The following is a 25,101-nucleotide window of genomic DNA, read 5'->3' as shown; positions in this document are numbered from 1 at the left end:
TTTAGCCTTCAAAATAAAAAGGTAAAACTGGCTTTTACAAGAAAATAACGAATTCGTTTTTAGTCTTTCTACACGAGGCTCTGGGTTTTCAGTTAGTGTGCTACTCCAAGTGGACAAAATTACATCAGATATTTGTTTTGTTTAATGGAAACGGTGTTAGGGTATTCTGCCTTTTTGTAAGCTGAAGTCAAGTCTCCTTGGCCTTCTCCTTTCAAGTCTAAAGTTAATGAAGTAGAGTCGAAATCGATTCACAACCATTTCTCGAGTCCAACACAAATCAAACCTCCAGCGCTGAACAAGACAGTGAATTTATTTAACTTGAATAGATACTAAAGCGATTTTGATAGATACAGATCGAACGATGAGATCTTATTTTGAAAATCTGAACAGGAAGTCGAGTTTCTATCCTGGTTTTCTTCACACTGGTGCGGTAAAGTTGAGTGTGGCAAGTCATCTTGCAAGTGAACCAGGAGCAGGGGAGGCATTCAACAAGTTTCACACACATTTTCTTTCGGATACGAAACTAATTTCTTCTAACCGTCAGGGGACTGGAACAAGGTGAAACATGGCTGCTCTTTCAGCCTGGTTTTGGAACGAGAGGTTTTGGCTGCCGCACAACGTAACCTGGGCGGATCTGGCAGACCCAGCTCCCGGGGTGGAGTACCCCAAAGCTGGACACTTGTTGACTGCGTTGCCGCTGGCTTTGGGAATTTTCGCCGTCAGGATACTCTTCGAAAGGTTCGTACTTGAGCAGACATGCAAACTCCTCACCTTTCGGCGATACTCGCCTTTTTTGGTTGATGGAGGGGGGGGTGAGGGGTGGGGTGAGGAGCGGGTGGCTTGTATACTTCACAGTGTGATGACAGTAACGTTAGCTACTTTGAGTTGGTCAACCACTGAGCTAATTACCTTAGCAGCTAGCAGCTAGCTACCACAGTGATTTCCTGACATGACACGGCAGAGCGGGTGAAAATGACAATCGACGTGATGTGTTCCGCGGCACGCGATGGCTAGTTGCGCGTGTTCCGCGTTTGTGCTAGATGATGCGCCTCGCGGCCTGTTTTTGAATCCCCTCATCATCAGTGTAAGGTCCAAACTGTGCGTAAATACTCCGTCACTTTCTGTTATGGTGTGGGATCAGTGTCGGTAGTCCACCAGGTCACTTTTCTGAACTATTGCCAGCGCAGTCAGCGATGGTGGGCGGGACCCCTCATGTATTTTGATGTTTGAAAATAAATCACTCAGATGCTTTGGCTTTGTTTTGGAAAATACTTATTACAGGAGTGATCGAAATAGCCACAGCACACAGTAGTCTTCTGTTTAAAGACGTCTCTGATTCTTAAAAGTAAACTCCGTGTCATTAAAGGTGAAGTGGAAACGCTACCAGATGATGCTAGATGTTACACAGTAATGTTTTGTGTTGCTTCTTGTGTTATTTATAGAATCTGTTATTCATCTATTATCATAATAATTATGATAATAGATAATAAACGAACTTCTCTTAAGGTGATTTTCCAAAAAAAAAAAATTCTTTTTCTTTTTTTTTTTTGCTTTATTTGGAAAGGGTGGAAAAGAAAAGGAGAATATGAAATATTGATAAAATTTTCTTTTGGAAGCTGAATCGTACCATGGCCAAGGGAAGATCCGCCCTACTCTTCCTGTGATTGGTGCGTACTTGTTTTTTCATTGGGTAGGTGAGGTTTAGGTATGAAGAGTTAGGGTAGGGAAATATTACCAGGGTAAGCCAATCAGAGGCAGAAAAGGGTGGGTCATCCCTTCATTGTTGGGATTTGTAAATTAGCTTCCTGGACCCATCAGGTTGTACCCACACTGTCTTTTACCCTTAACCTACATCTCTGCGCTCTTGTCTGTGTTTTCTTGTGAGCGAGAGAAAATTCTCTGAAAACTCCTTTTAATGGACGTTTTTTCACATCAGTGGAATGATGTTTTGTTGTTGCTGTGGGTGGGCCAGTATCTTTAAATGTTTGTTAACCGGGGTTTTGGGAAACACCACAATACCCTCGCTGTCGCTAGCTCCGTCTTCAACCTTGTCTACTCAAACTCAATTTTTATTTTATTTCTTCCCTACTTTTAAAAACAAATGTGTGCTCAAATATGCCTTTAAACCATGTCTCTTGGGTCACTTCAAGCACATGCAATACCATTACAACAAAACATATATTCATTTTGATGGGGCGCACCTACTCACTTGTCACTGATGTTTGGATAACTACAGACTAGTTTGTGTAATCGCTGTGTAATCGCTGACTGTTAACCAACCTGCATTTTTGTCCTTTAACTGATGCATGCATGCATGCATCAGTTAAAGCGATGGTGTGCTACCAGCCTGCTGCTTCTGTGACTGCGGCGTATTGTTCTTTCATATATGATCTAAGCATCCATGCACTCCTGTGCAGACGTTAATCTGTGCTTTTGTTCAGGCTGCAGAAGTGGAGAAGGCAGTGATGCACTGACACACGTACAAACACACTAGCTGGCTCGGTACACGCTTGAATGCCAGCCAGCTGCAGGCCTTGCTACACAGCCAAGCGGAGGTGTCCTGAGGCAATTTGCTCTGGCAAACTAGAGCAATGGGTTTGTGTCATTCGCTTGACTTTTGTGGTATCGTTCAGAGGTTTTGGACTTATCTTATTACTCACCTGACCCTCTTCTTCTAATTAAGCAGCAGTAGGAGACTGTCGGTGGGTCAGCTTGAGGTCACCAATAGGGGAGGTGTAGTTCCCTCACCAGTAAATCCTAATTTCTTAAAACATCTCACAGTTGTTCCCAGATTATCTTTGCATCGTTTTGTTATTTTATTAAGCCTTTTGGTCTGGGAAGGCGAGAGGTGATGGCGCTGTTGAAGATCAAGTTTGACAAACCTCTGAGGCCCAGCTAAACGACTGCAGGCATTTAAGAAAAGAGTTTCTCGTTCGAATTAGAGAAAGTATGCCTCTTGTTGGAAGACAGTCGCAACAGAAAAACCACTTTCAACCATTTGTTGACAGAAATTTTGATTAGTGTACTGAATGACTTGATATGGTGGTTTCACTGATGTCAACACTGTTCTTTATTCGGAGTATTTGCTCAGGCATTGATGCATTGAGGGAAGGTTTGCCTTTCTACAATTCTTGCCTGTTTCCTATTTTGAAATCTGGACAAACCAGTCGTGGAAGTCCTGTTTTGTGCAGCTTCACTGCAGAAGTCTTAAGAGGACTGTTTAATTGAATTCAATAAAATGGAAATCACAGCAGGCTATACACATGGCCCTAAACTCAATTTTCAAACACGGAGCATTAGCTTGTTATTGGATTCATTACTGCCATATCTTCATTAAACAATTGTTATAGTATTTTGTTTGCACAGTATTGGAGCCAGTACAAGGTCAGGTGTAGGGCTTCAGGATATGAGAAATACTGTAGCTGTGGTCGTTAGGGATACGAGATAGGATAAGACAAAGAAAAGTGCAATTTCAGGTAGTGTGAGCAATGTGAGAATATACTGTGAGTTATTTTCATCTGTAAAGGGTGTCTTAATTGATTTTCAAGGAAATTGCACCATATCAGATAAACACTCAATACAATATTTTATCCATATTGTCCATAGTTTCATTGTGTCTGTGGTTGTACATAGACAATTAAAATGAGTAGACAGTGTGACTGTCGTGTCACAAACCACACAACCAGTTTGTCTTGGCAAGGTTATTGCTCTGCTCTCACAACTGCTGGCCTGACTGTCCCTGACTGTTCTGTGGTTAACTCTAATATAACCACGGACCGTTTAAATCATGGACAGGTCTGAAAAGGTGTCTAAGGAGATTTGCAGAGGCATTTGATAAGATGCAGACAGTGCAGAGGCACCTGACTGTCTGCTCCCTTCGAATGCGAGGCTGTCCTCGAGAGACTCGTCGACAGTGATGTTATCAGAGAGCATTTACTATGCCCGACGCACTGACTGGCTGACTGCCTCATTCATTTATTTATCAGAAAAAAACCTCACACCACAGCTTGAGTTCCTACTTGCCTTTGTGCAGAATCTAAACATGGCTGTGCTGTTGGGCACTCACACAACAAACACACATATTGTGTCACACAGTGATGAGACTGAGACACATCCCGCCATAAACTAGTTTTTAGACTGGTTTTTATTCATGGCCTAATTCTGGTTTGACTTTCTTTTTTTTCCCCCACATAGACTTGCAAATGTCTGGGTGTTGGTAGGTGTAGAAGGTTTATGTTATGGCCACCAGTGTGAATATTTTCAGCTGTGTTTCTGAAAAATCTTGTTTTGTCCCACCATTTTGGCAGCTAAAATGGTACAATACACTCGAGCCTTGGCTGTTATTGCCATGTAGAAGAAGCCAGTCAGAGGCACAAGTCAGATCTCTAGTGAATTTTACCCTTCTTTCCCATTTCAACATTTTCCTGTTAACCTCCTGTATTTCTAACCTTTCTAAAAAAAGAAATTAACAGGAGGCATAGCCGCCTGTTTGAAGTGATTGCCAAATTCTCCTCCAGTACAGCAGGTGGCAGTATGTAGAACATTAGCTGTGACATTTAGTGACGAGGAGTCATTCACTCAAATGGCGCCTGCCCAGAAGAAAAAATATGCCACACAGATTTTAAGTGTATCACATGGAGGGAAAAGCAGCAGATCTTCCAAACATAAGCCCACCAAAGAGGTGCAGAAACATGCTCCACCAATGACTGTATTTATAGTATCTCTCCCGTCCACGTTCGCAGCATTTCACTTTCAACCAGGTATCTTGTCTGAACACCTAATACTGGTCAATTACATAATGTAGGAACTAGTGGACCCAGTCATTGTTGCTCTCATATTTTAAAGCAAGTGGTTGGTTTGTGGTGATTGTGACATTCACTGTGTGTATCCTTGGTAAGAGCGGTGGAGCGACCAAAGGCAGGGCGCTGGAAACTTTCCCTTGTTTTCAAATCCCAGCGTTGAGATTATGTTTTCAGTTTTCTAAACAAGGTAATCTTAAATTTTCGTAACAGAATCATAAGCTCTGTCACCAGGAGTCGTAGTTCCATTTTTGTTTCTTCTTTTATTGCACAGGCTTGTACCTTCACCTTTGTATCAAAGAACCGGATATTCTCGAACACAGTTGTTAATCTATTGTAGTTTACCGATTTAACTGGGAGAATTTTCGTGCTGATCGAAGCCGCTGAAGCGCTTTAACTGTGTCATGTAACATTTTCTATGGGAAAAATTAATGCCACATTTTTGTGCCAGAAACAGCTCCTCCCACTTCACAACTCTAGTGTTGTGTACTGTATTGTAGCGTCAAATTCAATTCGTTCACCAATCAGGAGGTCTGTGGTTCGATCCCTGGCCTCGGCAGTCCACATGCCGAAGTATCCTTGGCCAAGATACTGAATTCCAAAAACTGCTCCCGATGCTGCGCCATCAGTGCGTGAATTCATATGTACTTCGCTTTGGATAAAAGTGTCTGCCAAATGACTAATTGTAGTCATTTTTCAAGTAAAATGTCAAACCAATTTCCTGGTTCCAGCTTGTCAAATGTCAGGATTTCATGTTTTTTATCGTGTGTTGTAGTAGAGACTCACTGATTGTAATTTCCGTAGCCGTGGTGATGGGGGTAATTGCGATTTTGATTGATTTTCTTTCTTTCTAAGAACTGTAATTGACAGCATACACGAACATTTTTGTAACCTCAAGTGTATGTCCGTAATAAAACACTGACTATTGATTAACTTGTGCATTTTCTTCTAAACTACACCAGGTTACTGGACCTACTGTCACTGCCTCTCAGACAAAATCTCTAATTAAAGTGCTTCAGGTTTTTTGTTCAAATAAAACCAGACTGAAAATGAATTGCAGTGTATTTCACTTTATCTAACATGGTTTACTTTCCCATGTGGTGGCATATGTGTAAATTTGACCAGCAGAGGGTGATTGGCTGCTCACTGGTCTTGGCTGATCATGCTGAAACCGACTAATTCTGGTCACTAACCAACTGAACGGTGCATCTCAGTATTATAGTAAACTGAAGACCTTTGGGCTTTGGACATTTGGTAAAGTAAAAGAAGCTTTGTTAATGTATCATGTTTTTTAATTGAAAATAACAACGTGTAGCGTTAAATTTCACACTAACATTCTCACTTTGAGCATCATTCACATTTGAATGAATCAAATCTCACACAATTTAACACTGTCAATAAACAGATGACAAAAAAATAAATACTTCGTTACATAAAAGCCCCTTCAACAACCCTTTCTAAGGGATCCAAACAGGGTGATCCAAAATAAAGTTACAAAGTGCACATCATTGTAAACTAGGACTCAGGCTATAGTGCAGTTACACCACGGCTTAAACTTTCCTTTCTTAAGTTTCCTCTGAACATACAAGCATCCATATGCCTCTGTCGAAAGCCATCCATTGTCGCCTGGTTTTGACAAGGACGTGTCAGAGAATTTGCATTCACCTTGTGTTTGGCCATCAAGTGGTATTTCAGACTGGATGTGCTACGGTGATAACTCAGTTCACACAAACAGTACACACAGATAACTTTGGTCTTGTCAGTCGACCCATCTGGCAACTTTTTGAAACTAAACTTTCCATTCAGAACCTTGTTCGCATCCAATTTGGCATTTCGCGCTTGACATCCACACAAACCGGTAGCCTACTCTTTTACAGCTGGCGAGCAGGCAAGACCAAACCCGTGCGTGGGGCGTGCCTATTGTTTTGTTTCTGGTTTACAATCGGATCCTGTAGTTTTTCTTACGTTACAACAAGTGAACTAGGTCACAAAGAGCGTTAATCTCACAATAAAAAAAATGACTCAATGCAAATTGATTTGCATTAACGCGTTAATAACGCGATATTTTTGACAGCACTAATTAATTTATAAAATAATGATCAGAAAATAATCTTTAGTTGCAAACTTTCTTCCAACCCTTTCAGGTCTCATGTTTTTGCCTTTGAACAAGAATAATAATAAAAACTTCAGCTTCTCCAACTCCAACAAGCTCCACTGCTCATAGACATTTCACTGCAGTTACTTTCAGCACTTACACTCAGTGCGAAAGCGATGCTAAAGTAAAACTAACATCTTGCAGCACTGCTAGTTTTCAGTATTTGTCTTTCATCTGTCACCTCAACCACAAGTTCTACTGTTTGGATGTTTCAGCTATTTTATCGTCTACTTCACGTTCTGCTCACGGAACCTCTTGGCGCCTTTTTTTTTAAATTTCTACCTGCAGGCAGTTCCTCTTCCTTACTAATGTGACTGCTGTCCTCAGCCCAGCCAGCTCCTCCTCCTCTCAACCAGTTTCTTCTTGTTTAATCACAATCATTCTTTGCTGTTGGCAGTGACTTTGTATATGGGAGCAGTCAGGCTGTTTGTGTGTGCAAGCTTTTGCCCCTGTAAGCCGTGTCATGGGTTGAAATGTGTTCAGACTACAAACTTCGATGTGTGTGAGATTATGAATTGCCAGTAATCTGTTGTGGCCCGTTTTGACTGTTTTCCCCATAAACTACCTACCAGGTATTCTGTCTGCCACAACCCTCAAGGATGTGATGATAGATGCTAAATACAGTGTGGATGTGATGCATTAAACATCCTCCTTGTTCAGTGTTCTGTTTATTGCCCACATAATTGGGCATTGTCTCTCCCCAAAGTCACATTTCCTCCACGTAACTGTCAGTTCTGTTTTCAAACTTGCTGCAACTTCAGAAGTCAAATGAAGGCCACAATTACATCCAGTGCTGTGCTATGAATAGAGCTTAGGCCCTGGGACTGGGACGTTTTCCCACTGTCGAGGTTGTATGTAGCTTACTGTGAGCTGCTAGCGTCCATCTACACAGACCACACTGAGCCTGTCTCCTGGTAACACGCTTTGTGTATGCTGGGTTGGTCAGGTTCTGACGAGGAACAGGGGTGCTTTGACGCTTTACATAAATAGATTAGCTTGCGTGTTTCGCCTTTTCCCCCCTGTTGCTTCTGTCCACCAATAGCACTGCAGGCTCATGCTTGCGTGGGCTACTTCTGCCGATTCATCCTCCCGTTTTGCATAAATTTGTGCTTACATGAGAACCTAGACTGTTGCACCTATCTGTGCCACCATCACCTCATCTTTTAGCTTACCACAGAAGCTACATCACATTAGGCTGCATGTTTGTTCTGCTCATTGGAAGTGTTTTATACTCAAGGTGCACATAGATGGTGTAATTGGGCTCCCATGAGTAATGCTTAACAACACCATGCCACATGAACCTGATCCACCCAGTGTAACCTTTCTGCAGTATGTCTTTTGTTGGGTTCAATTGAAGCTCCACGGTACACCACATTTTAATTTCAGCGTCCTGAAAATCATTCAGTGAAGTGAAGTGAAACTGTTCTTTAAGGTCACTAAGAACAAAGTCGGGGGTCATCTTTAAAAAAAGTACTGCTTTTGAATGTATAACTGCATGTAGGTGTGAAATTACTCATTGTATGCTTTAATGTCCTTTAATGAGACAATTGAAAATAGGGAGGACAAGAAGTGTTGTACGACAGACAAAAGGTGTTTTTTCTTTAAAAAATACCTCTGTTACCTTTATGTATCAGGCTTTTAGGCTTAAAGGAACACCAGGTGAGATGTGTATGTTAACATGCAGCCATTTTATCAGCCTACACCACAAGTGGCTCTGCACTAGTGGAGCATTTACTCTTACCAGTGTTAGGATAAAGTAAAAGGGTGTCCTACACCACCAAGGAGCACGCTGGTCCTGGACTGGATTGGACTGAAACAGGCAACGTTTTAACCCTACAGGTCTTCATTAGGCAAAATGACAAGCAAAACATACAGCATAGGTATATACAGACACAAAGCTGACTGCAGGTTGCTGAGGTGATGATCAGCTGAGTCCAAAAATCAAAAAATCTGATTAATCATCTTGAAAATTTGTTGATGAAACCAAGAACATGTGCATTTGGGATTAAAAGTAGAGTTTACTCTTGTATTTGTTCTCTTTATGTTGACAGATAGTTTATAATTTAGTCTCTCTGGAAAGAAAACCATTTGGCTGAATGTTGATTAATGAAGTCATAGCGTTTACATAGATTAGATAAGAATAAACTGTTGGTTTTACTGTTTATATGGTTTCTTTTCAGGCTTTAAGCAGAATATTCTTTGATCTGCTCCGCTGTCTGAGAGCTGTAAGATCACATGATCAAGTAATGCCATGCCGTGACATTTTGAATTGAAGGTGGGCGTTTTTCGTCACTACTCATTTGTCTCAAAGTTCCCTTACGAGTCTACGCTCTCACTCAGAGGCATGAACATAGTTTGCGTTCCTCATTAACTCTGCAGGGTGCAGCCATCTGAAAGATGGACAGATCACCCCATGCTGCAGTTTGTTATGTCGTCTCGTGGACTTATTCCTGATTTTCTGGTAAATGCTAAAACAGGAACATCTCAAGTTACAACACAGCATGCAATAAGACGCTCTTAAACTATCCACAGTATAACAGCAGGAGACTTAATCCCTGCTGATTAAGTCTCCTGTCATGTTTTTTGATAATGTATGTTTTCAGTTTTTCAAGGTCAGTGTGTATTCTTATGCAGATGCATTGTTGCAGCCGTGCAATCTGCATGTCTCAGACCAAAATCGCGCTCATTCCCGTCTGCAAGACTCAGCCTGACTGAATCTGACACTTCTACATTTTAACCTGTGCTCCACCCGTGTGATATTTGAAAGAATAATTTATGGCTGCTATGAAGAAGGCGAGAAGGCTTTCTCACAAATAAATAATTGCAAAACATGTTAAGCCTGCATGATGTAAGTCACAGCACTCCACCACCGCAAAACACAAGTTGCTGATAATGGCGAACACGCATTTCTGTTTACGCTTTAAGTGGCAGTAGTGAATTGAAGCCAGCTGTCAAACATATGAGACAGTTTATCCTACCTGTTAGTTACAGCACAGCTTTCCCAGATTTGGTCAGATAAACATTTATGGTGAGCTAAGAGCTTCTTTCCCAGCTGAATGTGACAGTTCAGTCATAATGCAAAACAGAACGACAGGCAGGGGTCATACAAGGTCATAATGTTCCCATAATGAAGAGTACATCCAAGAATCACTGGGGATTTTGAAAAGCTCCCCTTCAGCACGCTTTTGCTTTATTTCATCCATACAATAATTAACTGTTAGCCAGCCACGCGCACTGCTACAGCAAGACATGAACCGCGCTCTCTGTACATGTTTTTCCAGTGGAAAAACGTGATGCACGCAGCCACTAAGACTGTTAGCACAGCCAGAGAAATAGATAAGAGAGGGAGAAAGTGTTTGAAATGACATTTGAAAACAACAAGTGTAGCCTCACCCTGAATATGTATGTGGCTGAACGACCCCGACTTGAACTGAGACGTCACACTTGTTGTGTCGGTTAGCAGAATTCCATTGCAGCCCAACTGTAGCATGTTCTCCAGCGCTGTAGTGGTTGCTGTTGTGCGTAGTAATACTTAAAAAGACCATTGTGTAGGATTCAGCTGCATTTAGCGCTTTTCCCCTCACCCTGCCCTTCCAATCGATAGGAGAGCATAAGCTGAAAGATGAAGGGCTCTATCTAGGTCTATCTTGGTTTGCCCGTTCTGGGCTACTGTAAAAACATGGTGGTGCAATGTGGCGGGCTCCATGGAAGGAGGATCCGCTGATTCTGTAGATAAAAGGGCTCATTTTAAGGTAACAAAAACTGAGTGTATCCTTGAGGTCTATCTAGCATAATGAATGTGTTTCCTTCTTCATAAACCACTTGCAAAGCCAAGTTTTTCTTCGAGTTTGAAACATGCACTGTTTACATTCATGTTCCTAGCAAACCATTTGTCTTCATTCCCGTCATTGCTTGAGCGTTGCTGCACATTTCATTGCTTTTCCTGCTGTCTGTAGATCAGTGGAATAGTGTGATGCCATGTATGACATCAGCCGCCTGTATTTGTGTCCGTGTGCACAAGACAAACAAAATGGGGACCCATTCATAGAAAAACAGGTCCAGATCACGAGTGAAGGTCTGAAACTGCACAGGCTCCTTTTAAAAGTACCACAAAGAGGCTCCGTAGCTCATTTTTCAGCCTACTGCTATTTGCATTCGTCTAGGGTGATCCAGTCACAAGTGGACAGCTTTAAGTGCATCACTTCACACCAGCATTACAATGTGACTGCACACTCCACTTGAGTGACCACTTACTTCAGATCTCACTTCCCCACTCTATATGCAAGTTAACCATACATTGATTGGACAAACAGACACAGTGTTATTGCTTTCTACAAAGAGAGGAATAAGTTTGCTGAATTCACAGGAAGGCTGAAATAATTAAGGATTTGTCATAAAAAGCTTCACACAGTTTGGAGAGTTTCTCCTAACTCACAAAACTGCCTGTTTTTTTAAGGTGGTCTGGGCACTTTCAACAGGGGTGACAGAGACAGAGCCCATATTGGTAAGATAATGGAGTAGCCGACAAGCCGTTACAGCCACAAGAAACTGACAGTGTTATTTAAAAGGAAAGAAACAGCTCAATGTATTGAATTTAATGCAAAGGCACAAATGGTTAAGAATTAGCCGTAGGCATCAGAATTGCGCTGTGTTTTGAAGGGAGTCTGGGGATGCTGTGGTCACTAGTCTAAGGATGAAATAATTTAAACCAGACACAGAAACATCTGCTGCTTGTCTTGGCAGGTAAGAACCAAAGGACGTAATTTGCATTACAGTGACCCAGATGGAAATCAAACAGTGTGTTTCATGTGTGCTTTCGCAGAGGACATCCTTTGAGTCTTTCAGTGTGGCCCAGGACATGTTACCCCACACGCTGCTAAGAATATAGCCACATGCAGCCCAGACCACCTCAGAACCTGGTCTGAATGGTTGGCTCTAAATGCGGCTTGGGTGCATTCAAAGGTGGTGTGATCAGATAACTTAAGATGAATGTTAACCCCATGTATAAACAGGACCTTTTATTTATTGACCAGTCTCAGGTTACTAGTGGTGGAAATTTCATACCACCGACTGTCAAAAACGAGCAAACCCTTTAAAATATGTTCATATTTCAGATATTTGACACACCAGTCCTTAATTTTGAATGTGTGAAGGATACCTGGTTCTCAATCTGATCACAGGTTGAATGCCAAACCAGGCCTTTAAGTTTTCCTGTCAGAACCGGTGAGCGCTCTTTAACATCGTTTGACCCTTCATCTCTCACATCTTCCCCTCTGACGCAGATTTATCGCCAGTGCCTGTGCCCAGAGTCTCCACATTCAGCCAGGTGTTGGACGAAGAGCTCAGCCCAATGCAGTGCTGGAGAAAGTGTTTACATCCATCACGCAGGTTTGGCTTGTTTATCCTTTAAAGAGACATTTATGGGCTGGAGTATCAGTAATGGTCATTCAAAGCATCTGACGACTCAGGACAGATACATGATTACAGAGTTACAGAGTATGTCCATTAAATTTGGGTTTAGTTACAGGAACAACAGCTGTTTAGGCTGATGGAAGGCATCAATTTTGGCTTGGTTTTAAGGCAATTTGACATTATTGATCATATTATTCAGAAACTTTGATACGATATGAACACAGCATCGTCAGTCCAAACAGTCCGGTACTATTGATATTTGGCTAATAATCTATTCACAGTGGTTCATCGCTAATACAACTGTTCAGTTAACAACATAATGAAAGTTTGCTGACTTCACATGGTCTCTCAGTCTCAGAGATTAAAGCCCAAAGTTCATTATGCCAATGCTTGGACTGCATGCTGTATACTGGACTCTCTCTCTCTGCGCAGAATCCAGACTCTCGCCATCTGGATGGCCTGTCCAAGCAGCTGGACTGGGAGGTGCGGAAGGTCCAGCGCTGGTTCAGGCACCGCAGGAACCAAGATAAACCCAGCACACACACTAAGTTCTGCGAGAGCATGTAGGTTAATGCACATTGTGTTCACCTTTAACCTCTCCGCAGGCTTGAGCACACGGTGGTTGTTTGTGCTATGCAGATGCAGTTTGATGTGTGTGTATGTGTGTTCATGTATTACTTTCTTTGTGAGGACAGATTTTAGACCTTCAGAGTGAGAACATTTCACTGTTAGGACTTGGATTTATATTTGAATTAAGAATAAGGATCACATTTTGTTAGAGTAAGGATGGCGGTGAGACATGAATTGCTAATCAGTAGAGTTTGAGTAAGAGGATGTGTTGTTTTCTGCTTATATGATCTAGTTTTCTGGGTCATAATGTCTTCTCTTTTACTTCTAGGTGGAGGTTTACATTTTATTCATGCATATTTACGTATGGGTTCCAGTTTCTGTGGCAGGTGAGCAGGCTGTCAGAGCAAGAAACGTTGATATTGATGCTGTTAGCATTGTTTGATTGGCACGTTTATTTCCATAGATGATAGCATTATTGATTGTTTGCTGAACTGATATGTGTTTGTTTTTAGTCCCCTTGGATGTGGGATACACGGCATTGCTGGTACAGTTACCCCTATCAGGTATGATGCACTTCTAATCTCTGTGACTGTATTATTAAACTTTTTACAATCCAATACAACAGCCAAGGTCACAGAAATGACCTCAGAGTTGACTCATTCATTCATTCCATGGAAGTATTACAAAGTTCATATGTGAGGAATCGTTGCTTTCCTTTGTCTCACCGTATGTGATATTAAATAGTGACGTTGTCAGTTTTGGCCTGTTGATCCAACAAAACAAAGCATTTGAAGAAATCAACTTGGGCTTTGAAGGAGTGGTAACAAGTGGTGGGACGTACATGTAACTAAGTACATTTACTTGAGCATTGTACTTAGATTTCATGTAACTTTTTACTTCTACTCCACTACATGTGGCTGACAGCTTTAGTTACTACCCACTTTTCAGATTACAGTTCCTCATACCCTCCCTATCCAGTGAAAACCACATATCTCCAAATATGCCTATTTTGAATGTTTGTGATAAACTGAAGGATTAAGTTTTCCTTTATGGGTTTAGAAAATTCGCTTACTTCTTAATCTAAATAAACAGTTTAAAAAGTCTCCAGGATTAGCTGGAAAATGCTGAAAACAGGCAGTTTGTCTGAGCTCATGAAAGGTTGACTTGTTAGAGATACGTGGTTCTCGCAGACTTGCTACAAACATATTACGATCTTGTAGAATATGATGTAGATTAAACTATCCAACAGTATATAAAGTAGTTAAAATTAGCATAACCTTAAACATCTACAGCAGTAAAATACAGCACACCCATTAATGCAGCAGTATTGTCAGTAACTTTTCATACATAAAGTACATTTTCTTGATAATACTTTCATACTTAAGTAAGGTTTTGAATGCAGACTTTGGCTGCCTTTCACTTGAGTAATCAGCACAAAGTGCGTTATCTTTTTACTGCTCTGTAAATGATAGTGTGTCATAAAAAGTAGCCTGACAAGTGAAAATATCAAGATGTATCATCCTTGTCATATGATCTTGAGATTAAACAATTACTATACACGTGGTGCAGATTTAGATCATAGGACAAAACCACTTTGATCCTCAGTTCTGATTGGCTGGCGAGATTATAACATTTTTCGAAGGGACATATTTGACACTACTTCCTGAAATACTTCTCATCTCCAACATATACCAACTCACATTCAGATTTGTCCAGATGTTTGAAACAGTCCTTCAGGAGGACAGAGGTTTAAACCCTCACACAGGACAAACTGTCCATCGTCAACCAGTGATTGTCAGGAATGACAGGGTTTTCTAAAAATCAGGACTTCTCGCGTCTTATTGCTCAGCTAACTCTGGACATCACGGTGACTCACTGGACCAGGATGTGTGCTGTGATGCCTTGTTGCACACTCACATGTCATCCTTTCACTCTCTCTCTCTGTGATGTCCAGCATTGTTTGTTACGAAACGAGTGAATAAAATTCTAACCTGAGCCCACGTCCCTGAACCTGTCTCACCTCTCTGTCTCCTCAGATCATGACTCCAGGTCTTTACCACTACTATATAACAGAACTGGCCTTCTACTGGTCACTCATGTTCTCCCAGTTCACCGACATTAAAAGGAAGGTAAGAGGAACAACGCCGGGTCTGTCTCTGTTAGGTTAGATCACACTGGCTGCAGCACAGTTGCCACTCCCTGCGAAACGTTTGTTAATGCATCTATTGTTCCTCATTTGGCAGAGAATGTGTGAATGGGTATGTGGATATGTGCGCGTGTCCATGTGTGATGCAACACATTTCAAATCTGTGCCGTCTTACGAGCTCTTACAGTCGTGTTAACTTTGGAAGGTCACAAGTTTATGTTTCTTGCTAGTGGGCGGGGTGCAGCCAGTGCTGCTCGGTCTGTGAATGCTTTGTATTTTCAGCACGAGGGCACCCGCTGTCATGTGATGGTGCAGGCCTAACTCCATTAGAATTACAGAAATTCCACAGAATAGCAGCCTATTAGAGCAGGACTTAGCCACAGCCACAGACACCTTTAATGTTGGAGATGTTTCATGCAGCAAATGGAAAAGGCTAAGAGGCATTTTGTGTAATATCTGTATTTCCTTCATGATATCATGTTTAGACGAGGCAGCCGAAGCTCCTGCTCAGCTGATTCTTTTATTAGTTTAGTGTCTGTCGAGATAAAAGCCTTTGTTCATGTCGGAAATTCCTCAAGGCCTTTCTCACCGTTTAACCTTTGCTCAACTTGGTAGCATTATGATAACATGAGTTAGGTCCAAACCACAAAGGTAGCGAGTAAATATGCACGTAAAAAGGTGTTTCCAAACAAGCAAAAGGAGCTGGTAGTCCTGAGAAACACGGGCAGGTTTTAAGACCTTTTAGAAAGCTTCCATGAAGATGGATGTTCCACTTCGCTGGCTTTACAAACTCATTCTTAATATCTCACAGGAGACGTCAGCCTGAAATGTTGGCAGTGCTTGTGCAAAAATGTCCACTGTGCTCCTCAGTGGCCCTGCCGCTGCAGAGACCAGCAGACCATTAAAACTGTGGAATGTATGTTGAATTATGATAACTCCAACCGAGGGAAACCGTGAGATAAAAGCCTAGTAAGCTGGCTGGAGTCACGGAGCGAGCAGATTCGATTTAAGATTCGACATATTCAAGACAAATCTATTTTTCACTCTTTCTGTTTTTGCCTCCCTCTGTCTGTCTATATCCACCCTAACAGTCTGCTGCTGTCAGCCCACACGACTTGCCTGTCAGATGCAGATGTCTCCTATCTTAAGCTTCGCTCTTAAGCTGCCTCTGCCTGTGTATTTGTCTTAGGTTGGTGTGTTGTTAATATTTCACCTCAATCTTCTGTCTCCGTCCGAGTCTGCCTGCATGAATCAAGCACTCCTCGTCGAGTTCAGGCTTCACTTCGGTTTTATCCGTTTCCTCTGAAAGAGCGAACGCTGCCTGTTAAGAAACATTGGTGATGAAATTCAGTACAAATTAGCAGTTTTGTTCAAAGCTGTTACAAAATTTGATCTCCCCCCTCACGATGGTTGCGCATCGGGCTTTTGCTTCAGCTTTTGGGCTGTGGGTGTCATGAATGGGGGCAGAGATTGGCAGTCACACAGTACCAAAACTTAGAGAGGGGAACTGCTTCCAGTGCAAAGAGCATATGTTTGACCATGTTTCCTGTTGCACTGGTACACAGTGTGATATTGAATGACATGAATAGTTCAAGCATCAGTAACAGTTTGATATGTGGGTGAGAGAGCCACGGTGGTGTTGACAGGAAGTGCGGTTTTGAATGTAAGAAACCCTCATACGTTCGTTTCTTTCGTGTTGTCGCCTTCGGCTCCCACGGCACGCTGCTTAAAAGCCGCTTAAAAACACACTGATGGTATCACACATCTTGTTTGAGACTCGGCGTTCATTTGATTTTAAACATGTTATCTTTAAACTCTTCAGTAGTCTGGTGTGAGCATAGATTTGCAAGCTGTTGTGTCTTGGATAGAGTCACGCAGGAGGCCCTCGTTTAAGAGCAGATAATTGTGTGCTTGTTGTCAGCCAGGGGAGAAAATCCTTGTTTCCACCGTGACTTGTTTTACATCTCTAATTAATTACAGCAAATTTTTGGATAAATTTGCATCCCCAGCACAGCTGCGACCTTCGACCCGCTCCAGACTGTTCTTAGACAGCCTATACTGGGCTGTTGGCTGTGTCTGAGGACTCTTCACTTCCTGTTTTTAATTATCTTGTATCTATTTGCATGATGTGTTGGTTACTTTATTTTCCTCATCACTGTGGCCAGAGCCATTTGTCATTCATTCTTGATCGCATCTTAAATTACTGCTACTGCTACTACCGACTTCATTTTCAAAGGGCTGTTTGTTATCATGATTGTTCGGTTTTGAGAAGCGCTCAATGCTTCGTGCCAGCCTTTTTTGAGTTTTTTTTCTGTTTCGTTTCTATGTGATAGTGATAGTGCAGACAGAAAATGTGGGGATACAAAGAGAGGTATGACACACAGCATAGGGTCCTTGGGGTTACATGCACAGTATAATATACTGTTATTAATGCCCTCAATGACAAAACAAAGAGGTGTGACCCCACAACAACTTTAAAGGTAAGGGTCCAGTATTCATGTGTGCTCACCGTCCTCCTTTTTTTAATTCCAGGACTTCCTTATCATGTTCATCCATCACCTGGCTACAATTAGCCTGATCAGCTTCTCCTACGTCAACAACATGGTGCGAGTAGGGAGCCTCGTGATGTGTGTCCACGACGCCTCTGACTTCCTGCTAGAGGTCAGTTAAGACAAGGTGGAGATGGTGATAACACACCACAAGATTCTTCATTGCACGTTGTAAGCAACTACAATTCAAACATGCCGTACACTTTACTCATGGCCTTTTCTTCGATCATGGCCGATATGATGATATTTTAGAAATATCAAATATGGACAATACAGTAACATACGGTTGCTGCTGATGCAGTACTGTAATTATGTAGCCTCAGCTGTTACGTGCAGTAGTTTCCTTTTAGGATGTTGTTCACTTGCCTTTTTGCTTCACATCAGTTGGTGTCTTAAACAATGGAGATGAATTGTGATTGTTGTTCAGTGTTTCCAGTCACTTCTCCTTGGCTGAAGTCCAAACAGATTAGAGGTATGCGCCCATGGATTAGATAGGATTGATGAATGGTAAAAAAAAACAAACAAAAAAAAAAACTTCTGCTCTACATAGAACTCATTATAATCCATTACTTCTGTTATTTTCCTCTCCTACAGGCAGCCAAGCTGGCCAACTATGCCAAGTACCAGCGCCTGTGCGACTTCCTCTTCATTGTGTTTAGTGTGGTATTCTTCATCACACGACTTATTATATATCCAATATGGTGAGTTCTCAGTGACACCTGCGACCTAGAATGAATTTAATATCCACTCTGCCATCATTGTTATCAATTTACGGAAGCCAAGAACATCCATGCTAATTTTTTTAAATCCTGTTATCTTGAGCTCATTAGTTAATTACCGTCTTATGTCAAGAATATGACCTTTGATATCTCGAGGTAATGACATAATCTACCCGTCATCACCAGAAAACAAAGGTTGTTTCCTGTTATTACTCATAATGTCTATATGTGCTTTAGGTTAAGTGCTGTATGTAAGATTTTCTTTGCAATTATTAGCCCTAATGGAAATACCCTTATATCGCGAGGGGGAACATTCTTACAACAAATGGAAAAAGTTCATAAAAAGTTCACATGATTTGCTTTGAAACTCAAACCCACCCAACAGAGCAGAGCGTGTATGTCATGGTCCAGTGCTTTTTCATGATCAGTAATCTCATTATCACAAGAAAGCAAGCCTTGTTATCCCATGATAATCAAATAATGAACCTGTGATCTTGAGCTGAATCCATTAAAAAAAAAAAATTGTTGGCTTTTATGTGTTTTTTCCCCGACGAGGCAGGAAATGTTTAGAATATTCTAGCTTTAGGTGGCTGAGCGCAGATTGGAAAATGTGTGCATAACATTGTCTTCTAGTTTTGTTTTTGTAAGCAAGTGCTTGTACAGAAAACATTATACTCCTACTGTGCTCAAGTTTCTTAAATTACTGTCCTTGCAGGACATATCCTGGAGCTGTAATTTGTCACACTGGTCAGCAGCACACAACAAAACCGCCATGCTTTTGTTGACTAGAAATAGCTATGAAGTGATGCGGCCGCCAGTTTATGAATCAGATGAGGCAGTTTCCAGCATATCTACAATGGCAGACTGACAGACTCATGTTTTACTTGCTGCCTAGAGCTCTGGTTTAGGCTTAAGTGAACCGTTTAGATAGCGACTGTTACTTGACAGAGATCTGGATGTTGAAGCTCAGCCTCTAGAGAGACGGACAATAGGGAGCCTATCATTGGCATAAGTAACCTGAGCAGCTATATTCAGTGTCTTGGTGTGGATGAGTGATAAAGCTAGTGTTGCCGGTGCAGTTACCTGGACTGAAATCCATACCTCTGCTGGGGGAGGTGGGTCTGTTGACAATCTCCTGTCACTCACCTGGATTTAAAGGAAGACGTGACCTCACCAGACTCTCACCTGACATGACAGTCGACCTGTGTTACTCGCCTGCTTGGTTTTCCATTTGAATCCAAATGGGAGTTACAGTCTGTGCTGTCATAATGAATGGGCGTCATTAAAGTGCTGGTTAATGATATGACTTAAGTACAGCTTGCCTGCTCCTGCTCTCACTGGAATAAATTACTGCATGTGTGCATGAGTGTGTACGAGACTATAAAATAAATATGTGCCTTCACGCACGCGTCTGTTTGTCTTTTCCAGGATCCTGAACTCCACTATGTTTGAGAGCTGGGCCATAGTCGGGCCGTACCCGTCCTGGTGGCTCTTCAACTTCTTACTGCTGGTCCTGCAAGTGCTGCATATCATCTGGTCCTACCTCATAGCCCGTATAGCTGTCAAAGCCATGCTGCGAGGCAAGGTGGGTCACCGCGCAGACTGGATGTTAATGAGAAGTACTGGAGTGTAGTTCCAGCCTCTCAGATGTGAAGATTGGCTGCTTTTTGTGTCTTTGATAGAAAATTAAATAGATTTGGGTTTTGGACTTTTGGTCAAACATGAAAAGAGGCTTAAAGGTGGGCTTTCAGGGACCGTAATGGGTACTTCACACTGTTCACAAGATTTTGTTGATTTAATGATAATTCTCTCGACCATTTGAGGAAAATGAGCAGCAGATGAGTCTGTGATGAAAAGCATCGTTTGTTGCAGCCCTGCTGTTCTCTCCTGCTGAAGCGTTTGACACCCTGTTCATCCAAGCTATTCTTGCAGAAGAGAAATTGATTAAAAAAATGTTTTACAGCAACTCGAACACACAATTAATGATCTTCTAACAAGGTGTCGTTAGTTTCAATTTCATGAGCTTTAGTGTAGCTTAAACTGTCCAAAGTGCCCTTGATTAAGAAAAATTCAGCACTATCCTTTAATACTATTGTATAAGCAAAGATTAATACAAAAAAACTCCACACTTATTGACCCTAAATGTCAACTCTAAACTTTTGCAGGGACAGAAGTCGGCCTTTCGCATTATTTATGGTTGGATGTGGTTGTGGCAATTAGATAAGTGACGAGTGGAGGGGCCATAAAGGAAACCAAATAAATATTTGTCCCGGCCAGACATCTGCCCACGAGCAGAATGTTTATTGACATGTAAAACATAACACCGTGGCTATTTTTGGTGATGACTTTGCTGCCTCTGCACTTTTTTCCAAGCTGTCCCTGACTCTGTCTCATTCTCTCTGCAGACGCCGTTTGTTTCCTCCCCCTCTGGAATGAGAGAGGGAGATCCTGTCTTTCTGTCTGTCTTTGTCCAATGAGTCCTCCTCCACTGCTCTCTCGCTTCTCTCCGTTTGCTCTGTCCGCTTGAGACCTTTACCTTCTCTGTTTCTGGCTGTAAGTTTCTGTTGACCGGCTCGGCTTTGACTCCTTTCACACATCTAAATTCCATCCGTCCTGTCCATTTCCATTTCCAGAGGGGTTCGGTGTAGTAGCAGCAGGTTTAATTGGACAGCTGCTGCAGCAGAATAACACTTAGATTCACTTAGAAAGACCGCAGTAAGGCGAGAGTTGTAAATGATGAGTAATGTGGTAATAGTGCCATGAATGTCAGGTATGTCCAACTGTTTCTCATTAGGGAGCAGTGTGTTGAATCTGTCCCGCACCACCACCCTGTGGATAGGATGAAGGCAGCTGATTTGCATGAATAAGACACTTGCAGGGCTGCTTTTCCCCCCTTTGCTTTTTATATTCATTCATAGTTGTAACTCACTTCAAGCAGAGCACCTGTCATTAGACTAATCCAGTGGCTCTGAACCCTTTCTTGCTCGTGATATTGCATGAAGCAATATCTCTCTTTGCTAACATTCAGCAGCAAACAAACCATCACCCCTCTCTGTTTCCATCGTAGTTCAGTTTTGAGACATGACTCGGTGTGTAGAAGTGTGAGAGTGCAGTGATTTGACTGACTAATGCAGGCTGGCTCAGAGGGCTCTGATCATTTGAATACTGAAAGGAGCAGATGTAATTCACAGAATGATTTTCTGTGCTCAGACTGCTTCATTAGAACATTTTTTAGAGGCTGAAAAGCATATAACTGCAGTATTTCACAAGAAAGAAGCAAAGATTAAAGTCAGATAAAATAAACAATGTATCACAATACATTTTTTTTCTTATCGCCTACCCGAGCAATTCATCTTCAACTCCCAGGTTGAGAACCAGACAAATTGCCTCCTAAAGAGCCGTTACCGAGCTAGATAGTGTCTGGACATGAATAAACACTTTCCTCTATTCACACTTTGGTATTATGTGATCACACACCAGCTGGATTTATAAACACAAGTTTGCTCTGTGCTCTCTGCCGATATTACATTACAGGACTTCTAGGTAAGATTAAAATCACCTCTGGTTTCTATTTAAGCTCAGCAGCATGTGAAATTTCCTAATAGAGTTTCAAAAGCACTGGATTGGCTCCAGGCGGAGTTCAGTGTATCACCTGCCAGCAAAGGTGAACCATGCCGAGTGAAGACAAAATAAGATCTTTGACTCTTATGTGGTAATAATTAGACAATGCTGCTTACTAGATTCCACTGTGTAAGCTCTATGGAAATAATTCCCAAACTGTAGGTGCATCCATTAAAAAAAAATGGCCCTATTGATAAGATAGAAACTTTCACATATGTGTATCGATTTATGTACATGTAGGCATGTGAGTATTAAGCTTGACAAAAAAAAGTGAACTTATCCTTTAAAAGAAAAAAGAAAAAATGCTGAACATCATCACATAAAAGACAGAAAATCCACTTAAAATCACTCTAACATTGTTCATTTATAGCAGCGTTTGTGATGCTGACCAAGTTACTTCAGAGCTGCAGTTTTCATTTAGTGCTTACATTAAGTTTGTCTTCCCTGCAAGAGCTCATCGATGTTTTCTTCCTCCGTCTGCCTTCTAGGTGTGCAACGATGTCCGCAGTGACATTGAGAGCAGCTCAGACGAAGAGCCCGACACGCCCACAGAAGGCCTCAAGGCTTCTCATACTCCCAAAGGAGAAAACGGCACCAACGGCCACTGTGCTTCCGCTAAAGCCCGAGTGCAGAACCACAGCAGCTGGTGACATGGCGCCTGAAGCTGGAGCCCCCTGCAGTTCATCCCTCACAACGTCTCCATGAGCTTTGTCCCATGACATTCCCTTGACATGCAAGGCTCGCTCACGCCCACACACATACACACACAGCCTCCTATCACACATCTCACTGACAGTGAGTGCACACAGATTCATACGTCGGTGGACTGATGGCAGACACACAGACACTGACATCTGCTTTGAAGAGCCCCGTAACGACCTGTACGACACAACTCAAGAGCTGAAAGCTGAAATGTGGAAATCAGTTGAAGCAAGTGATTTGCATTGCCTTATTTTTCAAATGATGGGATTTATTTGCTGCCAGATGTTGGTTGGTTTCAATGTTCTCTCCCAGTTTTATTGGTCAGATGAACTTGATTATATTCGTTTTAAGGATTAATTCACACTGGATCAGAGGGCAGAAAACTGCTGCTGCACTGCTCTCTAGGGCTTTAGACTTTGAGGTATGTTGTATTTCCAAACAGCACGTCACAGCAGGTTTTATATATATATAACTGTGTTGTTATAACTGTGGTTTTATGAGCTCTTAAAGGAGCACCTGCTATGCGTGTGTGCAACTAAAAGTACAACACTTAAAAAGTTTTTATAGCAGCAGTTTCTGTCCTTTGCAATTTTCTGTGGATTTATCTTTTGACCACATTATTTGTGTCATGTTTTTTTCTGTTTTACTGTTTTTTACTACTTCTGAGACCAAATGTGTAAGAAATTGTTTGACGTCACTGCCTATAGAGGAATCCAGGTATGAGGACGATGCTAAGTGTGTGGTATCAAGTTCTCACTTGAGTGCCTTGCAAAAATGTATTTCCAAATATATTCTGTCGCTGAAACATGTCTTTCTCGTTGGAGTCCTGTTTATGAACACTACATTGCACTGTGTGGTTAAAGGCATTTAATTTAATACAATACAAACAATTACAGCCATCTTCACCTCTGAAACACTGTCACTAAGAACGTGGATTTTACACAGGCCTTTGATGCCTATAATATGTTCTTGATTCATTTGCTTGGTGATGTTTGCATAAACCAAACTTCTTCCTTGGAAGGGAACAACATCCTCAGTGAAATCCCACAAACTTCTTCAGAAGAATAAACATCTTAATGATTTAGCGATGGATCACAAAAAGAAAGGTAAATGTCCACATCTGTGCAAAAAGAAGAGCAGTCCATCAGACCTCAGTCCTTGAGGACTTCTGGATCCTGGTTTTCTGCCGCCAGCTTCAGCTGTTTTTGCCTCTCCATGTAGCGGTACGCTCGCATGGCACACAGGTAGCCCCCATAGGCTGTCAGCAGCATCATCGAGGCGGAGAAGGTTCGATAGCCGATGTCAGCCAGCCGTTTCCCAGACACCATGATGAGGATCCTGAAGGAACCAGGAACAGGAAGTCAGCGCAGGTTCAGCAGCAAAACAAAATAAAATTGAGATTTTGGCACATAAATTTATCCATTAACAGGTTCTCATATTTTATTAGTTTCAACATTACATTATAAAATAATCCACGATTGAGGGTTTTATGGCCATCGCTCAGCGCTTATACTGTATGCAATGTTTAAAAGGTACTGGCATTTTGTATTACTTTATTACACTACATTTTGGAGTAAAACTGTCTTAAACTTACATTTATCTGACAGCTGTAGGTACTATTACAGAAAAATACAGAATGGTTCTACATAAAACTAACCAACGATACATGAAGTGAAGTCAGCTCCATTTCAGCCAGCTACAAGATTTTTAAGTTTCTCAACTGCATGAACACCGATCTCATTGCTTCTGAACACAAAAATAAACGTGACAGTCACTCCTGATGTGAACCACATTAAACTCCCAGTTTCTATTAAATCAGATTTTATGTCGCTAAATGCTGAGCACTCTGTTGCCAAGTCAAAACATTTCCCTTGTCTCACTAAAAGCTAACGTTAGCGGACAGCCGGTCAGCTCTGCACGCGCAGCTCATTATTTTATTGACGCGGAAAAAGTCCTGGCACATCTCCTCTCAGAGCAAATACTTTTGTCTTTTCTTACCTTTTATGAAAGTGATAGCAAACTCAGGTTATCGTATCTGTCCTCAATGTCAGCAAGACGGCATGCGAAATCAGCACGGAAGCTAGCTAACCTTTGCTTTCGTAAGGTACGGAAACGCGGAGGGAACATTTCCCATATTATGATACAACTGCGAGCGAAATTGCACTGCGCCACCTAGTGACCCGGAGTAAAAAAAACCCATCCATTTCGAAACAATACATTTCGGATTGAATATTGTACTTTTTAGTCCACTTGTTATACATTTATCCCACAGCTATATCGTTAGCTACATTCAGACAACTTTTTGCACACCAAACTAAGTCATTTAGTTTCGGAAATATGAGGTACAGTTAGAGATAAAAGTACCAAACGTGGACAGAGTACTTAGAAATAGCTTCTCCACCACTTACATTTAAATGCTGCTTACATA

General features: G+C 41.7%; 2 protein-coding genes across 3 annotated transcripts; one reads left to right on the top strand and one right to left on the bottom strand.

Annotated features, from left to right (window-relative positions):
• The first annotated feature begins 419 nt into the window (after positions 1-419).
• cers5 (ceramide synthase 5) lies at positions 420-23,482 on the top strand. 2 transcript variants are annotated; one of them, XM_070959831.1, is made up of 10 exons: positions 420-738; positions 12,237-12,342; positions 12,799-12,929; positions 13,265-13,322; positions 13,449-13,499; positions 14,973-15,065; positions 17,615-17,743; positions 18,226-18,332; positions 19,779-19,935; positions 22,460-23,482. In XM_070959831.1, the coding sequence occupies exons 1-10, from the start codon at positions 566-568 to the stop codon at positions 22,619-22,621; spliced, it is 1,167 nt and encodes a 388-aa protein (XP_070815932.1). In that variant the 5' UTR covers positions 420-565; the 3' UTR covers positions 22,622-23,482. The 2 variants fall into 2 exon arrangements, with proteins under 2 accessions (XP_070815932.1, XP_070815933.1); XM_070959832.1 differs by lacking the exon at positions 22,460-23,482 and adding an exon at positions 20,756-20,903.
• Positions 23,483-23,525: 43 nt separating this feature from the next.
• On the bottom strand, positions 23,526-24,768 carry cox14 (cytochrome c oxidase assembly factor COX14). The gene is made up of 2 exons (XM_070959833.1): positions 24,672-24,768; positions 23,526-24,011 (listed from the first exon to the last, which is right to left on the bottom strand). Exon 2 carries the CDS (start codon positions 23,999-24,001, stop codon positions 23,825-23,827), a length of 177 nt encoding a protein of 58 aa, XP_070815934.1. The 5' UTR covers positions 24,002-24,011; positions 24,672-24,768; the 3' UTR covers positions 23,526-23,824.
• Positions 24,769-25,101: the final 333 nt, after the last annotated feature.

Source organism: Chaetodon trifascialis, chromosome 3, assembly GCF_039877785.1.
Source record: "Chaetodon trifascialis isolate fChaTrf1 chromosome 3, fChaTrf1.hap1, whole genome shotgun sequence".
Lineage (NCBI taxonomy): Eukaryota > Metazoa > Chordata > Actinopteri > Chaetodontiformes > Chaetodontidae > Chaetodon > Chaetodon trifascialis.
This window is presented reverse-complemented; position numbering and strand designations above follow the sequence as displayed.

Coding starts and splice junctions, on each gene's coding strand:
- cers5 (XM_070959831.1), top strand. CDS start 566: ATGGCTGCTCTTTCAGCCTGGTTTTGGAACGAGAGGTTTTGGCTGCCG. Junction 12,343..12,798: donor TGTTTACATCCATCACGCAG/GTTTGGCTTGTT, acceptor CTCTCTGCGCAG/AATCCAGACTCTCGCCATCT. Junction 13,323..13,448: donor GGTTCCAGTTTCTGTGGCAG/GTGAGCAGGCTG, acceptor GTTTGTTTTTAG/TCCCCTTGGATGTGGGATAC.
- cox14 (XM_070959833.1), bottom strand. CDS start 24,001: ATGGTGTCTGGGAAACGGCTGGCTGACATCGGCTATCGAACCTTCTCC.